The sequence below is a fragment of the Pygoscelis adeliae genome, unplaced genomic scaffold (assembly GCF_000699105.1).
Source record: "Pygoscelis adeliae isolate BGI_AS28 unplaced genomic scaffold, ASM69910v1 Scaffold21, whole genome shotgun sequence".
In the NCBI taxonomy this organism is placed as follows: Eukaryota; Metazoa; Chordata; class Aves; order Sphenisciformes; family Spheniscidae; genus Pygoscelis; species Pygoscelis adeliae.
The window spans coordinates 5,599,102-5,608,400 of NW_008824243.1; the positions used below are offsets into that span (position 1 = coordinate 5,599,102).

The 9,299-nt window shown below is 36.6% G+C and overlaps 1 protein-coding gene across 1 annotated transcript in view; it reads right to left on the reverse strand.

Annotated features, from left to right (window-relative positions):
- SLAIN2 (SLAIN motif family, member 2) overlaps positions 1 to 9,299 on the reverse strand; it is a 27,024-nt gene that overhangs the window by 9,971 nt on the left and 7,754 nt on the right. The window contains exons 4-5 of the mRNA XM_009335156.1: positions 7,777 to 8,136; positions 5,285 to 5,422 (exon numbers count right to left, since the gene is read on the reverse strand). Of these exons, the coding sequence (XP_009333431.1) occupies positions 5,285 to 5,422; positions 7,777 to 8,136 (498 nt within the window). The remainder of the gene's footprint in view (positions 1 to 5,284; positions 5,423 to 7,776; positions 8,137 to 9,299) is intronic.

The window sequence follows — 9,299 nt, forward strand, 5'->3', positions numbered from 1 at the left end:
AACAAAATGTACTTTGATACAGCAAGGACCACTTGGCTAATCTCGACATGCAACAGCAATTTTATTAATCTAGAGTATGTGAGATTTAATGCAGGTGAACAACTATGTGAGATTTGCTGGAGCTTGGTAAGAGGTTGTAAGTTAATTACCTCCTTTTGTAGATGGAGTTTGAAGAAACTGTTTGGTTTTGAAGGCAGCACGAGGCAAATTTTTCTGCCTTTGCAGAGCTGTTGAAAGACAAGAAGTGTTATATTTGTCTAAGAAGATAGACAAAACTAAATTTACTGGGAATTTCAGAATTGCATCTTGAAGCATCAAGGGTGAGTAAAACACTCAAAAAGCTGTTATGACTCTGGAAGTGATGGGGTTTCTTTAAGTGGTGCTTGCTCTTAATGGCAAAGAGTTAGAGGAGTGTATCAGAAATTTTGCAGTGCAAAACGCGCAGATTCTGTAAGAGTAAAGCTTCTTGCAGGGCAGAAAGCCCAGAAAGGCAAAAAAAATTAATACACCAAAGGGAGAACAAGCCACCTAGCAAACATGCTACAGCAACGTGAGTGCAAGATTAGATACGAAGATGAAAATTAAACTGTCACATCTGACCTAGCAAGATTAAACTTTTCATTTTAAAGGAGTTTTCAAAAAAATATTCTAACACTACAGAAAAGCATAAATCTTTGTCTAAATGTGATCATATAAAAAAGTTATATTTTTCAGTTATGCAAACATAACGCATTTTGAGAGATCTCTGCGGTTTTTTTCCCTCAAAAGGTATGCAAAAGGGTTCAAAACAAAGACATAACACTATCAACTGCCAGCATGTAGACACCATGACAAAATTTGTTTTTTTATTGCTCCTATGTCCTGCCTATTTTCTAGTAATGTTCAAGGGTTGATACTGCCTTGAAATGACCTCACTACCTACCAGTTACCAAGAGAGAAGCCAGTGTTCCAAGAGCTGCAGAATCTTGGCAAGGAGAGAGTTACCTATTGCCAGAAGGAACGCATCAACTCAGCATATTTTCACCACAGCATATTTAAGGGGGGAAGGAGGAAAGTAGTCAATGAAATAAAGCTTTGCCTACACAAAGGCTTCTTAAAATGATAAGGTATGAACAAACATTTCTGCTCACCTCAGTGTATGGAGTTTTATACCAGCATAAAACTGATTGCACTAGCAAGGCTTATTTCCATAGTGAGAAGGAAGAAAGATGGGGGAACAGCTGTGCATAAAGATCCTGACCTTCGGTAAGAAAGCTCAGTAATCCTATCACCAATTGGTGAGTATCACTATAAAGAAGGTAGGGGAAGAGCAATTAGCATCCTAATAAAATTAGTTAATCCTTTTCTAAACTTGATAGCATATAATAATTGCCATCACCTTTCCCATCCTTCAGTCAGTGCAAAATTCACAATATTTTGTGAACTATAAAAGTAGTTCATCATGTGTTTTACCTTCATTCTGAAAATATGACTAGGTGGTCTATTCATTTTAGTCTTAACTAACTGAAACCTGTCATTTTCAACAAGTAGCAAGAAGGAATTAAAGCGTTTATAAAAATGATAAAATGTTGCTTGTGACTATTAAGAATAAAGAAACTATTCCTTCTACCAACTAGAATCTAATGTAAAAAAGCATGTGGCAATATGGAATTCTTATTCAACTTCTGGCACATGGTCTTGCTATAAACATTTTTAAGGCATACCCATAAACAGCCAATTAAGCACAGTAAGATGTTTAAAAATGAGCACAATTCCTAGGAATTTAGTGAGGCAGACCGCTGGCCAGAGTGTTTCTGTCCACAAGTATTCCATTATATCGTTTTTTTACTGAATCAGTGTTTTTGTTATACCACACAAAATGAAAACAGCTTCTTCCTTCATATTTATGATCTTGGATTTAGTTTGCCCTAATTCATTCAGTTAGATTTAAATGTGCTACTGCACATGGCACTAAGTTTCTTCCCCCATCATTATTTACACTGTTTGCAAGTCAGAGATGTGGGATGATATGGAAAGGATTTAATAAATATGTAAGTCAAATTCTTTCCTTCTCAATGGAGCCTCCAGGAAATAGACACTCAATAGCTAAACAATTATGTGCACTGAATCACTGAAAAGAACTTCAGGCAGTGCAATCTCAGCAATGCTGAGGAAACATGCAGTTTGAGATAAGCGTGGAGTGCATGCTTATCCACACTATTTGCTGGTCTTGAAGCACTCCATATACTATTACATTACCTGTCACAAATGGTGCATGCTGAATATACGTAGTTATGTTTACTTTTGATCAACCAAATTGGAATATACTGTTTCCTCAAAACATACACTGTTTCCTTTTACTCTGAACATGCCAAGCAGCTGGATCTTGGCAAGCAGACTAGTTACTTTACTGAGAGTTTGAACAATCTACAGCTTAGCTCTTTGAAAAAGTATTATATTTAACTCTGCTTAAAGATTTAACATTCATGTGCTAACAGTGCCAGATAAGTACAAAAATATCACACACAATCCACTAGAAAGCATGTAGCTTCTATGTGGAAGCCACCCTGGAAGTTCTGCAGCTTTGCACAATCTATGTGGCGTAGAATGCAAATACAGAGACTCCCCATCATTCTAACACTTTAAAGTCTAAAAGATACCTATTCCTTGGAGAACACAAGTATTACTGTATCTTCCAGTGTTTGTTTTTTTTAACGGTGAAATATTTAATAGTTTTCATGTAAAAAAAGTACTTTCTGCATAATGGCATGGAGAACCAGATGTAAATGAAGATTCTAATAGTTACAACTACTATTTAATCCACTCATTCTCAATCTCTTTTCAAAAAGAATTTGGATTTTTCACCACATTACACCTAAAACTTAAAATGCCAAGTGTTTTCATGTTTTACAGATGTACCTCTAAACATATTACGAGTATCTTTCCTCTACTCTTTAAGCAAGCATGTACAATTTGCCTATGCAACTATAACAGGAATTGTCTTTTCAGAAACTTACTGGATTCCTAACTCATTTTTGAATGCCAGCAACCATAGCAAGTCCAGTATTGCAGCCACAGCAAATGTGCAAGTAAATTATGAACAGCAGATCTTTGACAAGGAGAAAAGTAGTGACCTCGGGTGGCAAGCCAGCATCCTTGCAAAGGTAAGCTCATGCAAAACTAGCAGGTATATGAGGAAGCTTTGAATCCCACAACCCAGAAGTCATCGCCAAGGGAAAACAAAAATTTGCTGCAATTTAACAGTGCTTTGCGCAAGGTGACAAAATGTATAACCAATAAAACAAAAAGTATACAATAAAAAGGACACAATTCTGGCAATTTTTATACAAGGTACAGTTTTGCAGAAAATTTTTTAATCCAGACTAAGCAAAGATACTTACTCATCGACTTCATACACAAACCGTTTTACGATTGTCAATAGCAAGACTCTGACAAACATCTGTAAGAGCAGGGAAACTGTAAAAGCTAGAAATCTGGGCTTTGTTAATGATACTTAACTTACATTTAAATGTAAGTTGGTCTAGAGTGGTTCACATTTGGGGAAAGATTCCCATGAAAGGCAAGCAAATTTACCTAATAGTTTCTGTGATTCTCAATCCATCCACAAGTTGAAAAAGATTTTTTTATGTGTATATATATAAAAACGTAAGTCACACTACTTTGGCTCCTGCAATGAAGTAACTCACCAAATATTGAATATTGAGACTTCTGCTGTCCAATCTTTCCATAAAGTTTCACTGTGAATATACTTTTAATACTGGAAATAGTCTTCTAGCCAACTAAGCTGCTCTCTATGCTCTTCCCTTCCCAGTTCACTCAACTTTAAAATAAAATCTGTACAGATTTTTACTAAAAATATTTTCCTTCATTTTCTTTCAGGTCATTTTGATTATTCTTCCCATCACAAAAATAACACAGTTGGAGAGCTGATGTCCAACTGCTCCAAGTGTTTTATAGTTTGATAAGCCTGCCTAAGGGATGACAGTCCTGCATTTGAACTACACACACGCCCTTTCAGTTGTAAATCCCACCTTCTGAGCATTTGTGAAGATTGGAAGAAGGGGCAAGGTGAGAGGATGCGGGGATAACAGATATGAACAATCACAAGGTCACATTAACTTCTGTGGCTACAGTATCACACACCTGGGACTGACTGTCCACACAACCCTTACATCTGGTCAGAGTCACTACAAAGATTGAAATCTTGTAGTCATTGGCATGGTCTGTATTCCTTATTCTGTATTTAACTGTATTTGGTTGCATTAACACACTGCTTTGAAAGGACTAGTTAACAAGGCCAACTAGGTATGCCAGTATGCCTTTAGTATTCAACAGGTAAAAAAAAATAGTTTCATTCACAAATATTATCTTACATTTCCCATCAAATATTTAGATTACTGATGAACTTTTATCAGAGAACTTTTATAGTTCAAAGCTCTACACATAATATTCATAATGTATTCTTCCCTTGAAAATGTCACACAAGGTTATTATTCTGAAACTTGTTTTAAAATTATATGGTCAGGAAACATTTAAACAGGAACTGTCAATATTGACATATAAAGAAGCACTGAACATTTAAGTTTCATTTGCTTTGGCTTCTTTAAGGTCACCATTTTTAAGAGACTTTGTGAGATTAGCAGCGTTCTCACATCAGCAGTTAACTTTTGGACAAACTAGCAGCTGCTAGCCCAGCAATGGGCTAATTTGTTTCATGGGACACAGGTTCATCCAAACCTTTTCTGAGAAATACTGACACTTAAAAAAGTACATAAAATCTGCAACTGAATATAATTTCCAGGTGACAAAACAAAAGAAGAAAATAAACGGCAAAAAAGGGTCAAACTTGCATGAATGATTTCAGATCAGGTTTCACTATTTTAAAAAAAAGCAATAAACATCATCTAGATAAGTATTTTTGTAGCCTAGTAAGTTTTTGCAGTCTGAAAATAAAATTCAACAGTACAAAGCACTATACCTTCTGTAAATCACAGAAAATAAATGGTTTCTGAAATGTGTAACACTACTGTATTTATACTATAGTCCTTCTACATATGCTGTTAGGAAACTATGAATGATACTAATAAGAGATCAGGAATTCTTTGAATATACTCAGTACCAGATTTTGTGTACCAAAAAAGCAGTTTTTCACACAGGTGTGATTAAAAATCAAGATTATCACCTTCAGTGTGACATGCAATGTTTCTCTTTGCCATGAAACTGGAAGACAGCTGAGCACCATCACTTCTGAAATATACACTGCAGTGTCACTAGAGGTACTTACTGGCTGAGGCTTGAGGTTGAATGCGAGGTATTCCTCCATTTGGCACTTGGAAGTTTGAGTCACTTCTGCTGTTTTTCACAGACTCAGCTTGGATGTTAGATGTCCTGGACAGGTTTGGAAGACTACGCCTTAGTTTTTCTGTATGAAACAATATCAAGATACCACATGTAGTCTGATGCCAGACAAAGTTCAGGTTATGAACCCATAGTTGAACCTCGAATCTGTGTGACAAAATGTTAGCCATATAAAACTACACTGCAATTTAAGAGCATATTTTGTTACATTACAGTTCTTCCATTATCTTGAATTAAAGTTCTATATTATTCTCAGATCTATCATATACAAAGTATTTATATAAAAAAGCAAGAATACATTTTTCACCTGTGGTGAAAAAAGTCAAGCATAGTGTGTTTTGAAATTGAAACATATCTGGGTTGTGATTCACTGGCTTTTGTTCTACCATTACGGAAACTGAATAGGCAAACCTAATTTGCAGTTTTGCACACTTTTTGAAGTCTCCACCTAGAAAGTTATTTATAATATAGAACACTTGCCTGCAATTAAAAACACATAGTAATTTTTTGAGTCAATTCTCAGGACTGCCCAGTCCCATATCAGCACGTTATACAACAAATAACAGCCACCCACTTGGAAAGAAACTCTTCACACACAGCATTCAAAATTATTGAAGTGTCCAGTTATGCTTCATCTTTCACATATGACTTGACTATCTATTCAGCTAATACTGGTTCCTCAAGGGTCTTCTAAAATTTGTACCATTGCTCATAGAACACAAAAAGATTCCATTAAATATCTCTCAAGTCTAATGACATTCTGCATATCTCCAACCCATGCAGAGCTGGGTTGATGACATACTTCGGACAGAAGACTGCAGATGCCTTGTTAGGATGAGTGGCCAACCTGATTCTGTAGAGGGATGCAGTAAAGTACGCTAACCATACACAAGCACTTAAGATGAAAACAAAAGTAAGAATCTTCGCAGGCTGAGTTTTCCTACAAGTGTACTTTCTACACTTAGTACTGTTTGCATTGCAGTTGGTACATTGTTGAACCCTGTCAACCAAATTTCCCTCTAACCACTCAAGAGAAAAAACCCAAACAACGTTTTTGGCTGCTGCTGTATCACCTCTGAATATCCAAGCAACATTCAACTGCACAAAAACCACTACAAGAGAATTCCTTAGAAGTGTTTCAGAAACACATGATAGCATGCTCTATTTTGATCCCGTTGGTATGTGGGATACCAGCTTTTGGTACCTTGCCTCTCATGGGATATTTTTGCTATAACTCATCTAGCATGCATGAAGACTTTCATTAAACCCTAGAAAAGAACAGGAAAGGAATTCTCAACTAAGTCACAATATAATTCATTAGTTTTTGTGTTGTACATTTTCCTATATACCTAAAACTTCCCCAAACTACTATTACTAGAGAAGACTTAAGCTAACCCTTCCAAAGATATTCTTGAACAGCTAATTAAATTTGTAGGATCATCTTCCCCACACTGATTTTCCTGATTAAAATTCTAAAATTTCTTAGTCAATGAAATTCTGTAAGTGGCATAGACCTCTGCTATATTAGGGGGAAAAACACACCCAGAAAATAAACTGCTTAAAAATGCATTTCTGCATCATCTCTACTGCAGACACTTTGCATCCAGCTTACCTGAAAGATGAAAAAATAAGGTGAATTCTTAATACCTAAATGTACATTATTTCTGAAGATTTTATTTGCCAGATAACAACTACATTTGTTAAAATGGGAATATGCTTGTGAAACTTCAGCCCAATTAAAGGAGTTTCTGCCAGATTGCTACCAGGAAAAAGTACATTCAAGAAGGAAAATCGTATCAGGATATGGTATTTTGTTCTATGCCAATATAATATAATTGTGTCAAGTTTACGGCAAACTTTATTACACAGCAGTTTGCACAGCTTTGAGATATCTAAAGTATCCAACATAGGCATGACTTAAGTACTAATATTTTTAAGGCTTTGTTCATGCTCAAAGAGTTCAGAGCCCTGCACTGCCAGAAGAAAGCATTCAGCTATCTCACAGGTTACAGGCATGCATAAATTTCCATGTTACTTTCATCTGACCACAGTTACTTTTGCTGCATTTTATTCTATCATCTGCAAGGCCTAACCCTACTGGTGAATGGTAGTTTCCCTTGGGCTCTGCTTTATTTTAGTGCATTTGCCTGCCAAAGATAGAACACTGTCACCACGAAACTCAATTACACCCAGAGCGACTAGATAACATCTAAAACAAATACAAGCCTATCAACTCATCTGACTGTAAGGGTTCCCCAGCAGAACTTAAGCTTTGCTTGCTCTGCTTTTTCTTCAACAACTCTGAGATTAAACCATGATGTTACACAGGTATATAGTTTTAGCATTGCACACTGACCAAAATCCCTTACAGGAACTACACAACTACTTGTATAATGAATTTGAGACAGAGCTTTTTACCTTCACTTTTGACATTACTAGTCTGCAAATCTGTAGGATGGCCTTGAAGCGAAAGACGAGGTTGCTGTAAACGGCTAATCATAGGTTGGGGTGACACTCTACTGTATTCTATGCTTCGAGCAGGTGATCGGGAGCGAGGTGAATTCCTTGGAGATTGTTTTGGTGAGGGCCAGGGAGAACTGCGAGGTGATGGTGAGAACCTGTTAACAGCAGGGTGCACTGTATGATGTGTGCCATCTTCTTCATCTTCTAAACTCTGAGCATCAAGCTCCTGATCACTGAACGTGCCTCGCCTTGTAGAATTGCAAGAAGAACCAGAACTACGCCGAGAAGCAGTTGCTGCATACTCTTGCCGGAGGCCTGGTAACAAGGAGAACATTGTTTACTTGCTTCCAGCCCACAAATGGTTCAAACTAGAGACAGCGCGTACAAATATCTACCCAGCACTCAAACTCACATTTGGCTCACCTTAACTCCTTTTATTTGAGGCATTAAATTAACTCCAGATTAGTACCAAAAAAGTTATGTACCAGCTGATAACGTCTTGAAGTAAGTAGGTGAGCTCATTCCTTTCCGTACCACAGCAATCATCAGTATACGTGTGTTGTGTACTTGTTCATCTCCTCTCCCAGGCTGGATACTAGCAACACAGGCTACTCCTTAATTTTGATATCATTTAACATTCTATAACAATTATAGCAGCCACAATGAAATGTCTCTTGCAATGTATTAGTACATGTAACAAAAAAAGCTATATGATAAGCTACCCCTAGAGAAACTAGAGTTGTTAGACCAGTGGTCTCTGAAGTGGGGTGCACGCACCCCAGGGGGTACACAAAACTATTCACTGGGGTGCAGGAAGAAAATTTTGTACTACTAATAAAGTAGTATTTTTAAAATAGCATTTATTTCATCTTTATCTCATCCTTTAAAAATTTCTATTTTTGTGTACATTTGTGTATTTTTGTGTACGTAATATATTAGTAGAGTAGTACATGTATATAATTTATAAAAAAAATACATATATTGGACATTTGGGTTTTTTTTTTCCACTGATAGGGGTACACAATAAAAAAGTCTAGAGACCACCTAGTTAGACAACTGAAATTCCTACCACTTTCTGCAGTCTCAGAGGGACAAAAAGACAGACAAAGTCTCAACTAAACCTATAATGAAACACAGACATCTACATAGGTGCTTTTCTTCACTATTCTTTGCCATATTGACTTTACATTTCGGTGATTTAAATCATGGTTTAAGCACTGATGTCAGCAAGACTGGATTACATTGGGAAGGCACATATCTCCTGAGAAGACTGGTGGCAGAGTCTAACGACCATCCTTTTAGCATATACTATATGCTACAAATTCATACTCTCTCTAGCATTTCTTTTGTCCACTGTTCCTAAAGAACACTTCTGCACAGCAACTTCCTTTCCTTATCCTGGAAGCAGAAGTCCTTAGCCAGCCTTCTCAGAAGAACTACATTTGTACATGCATAGTAGAATCTACACCCTTTTTCCA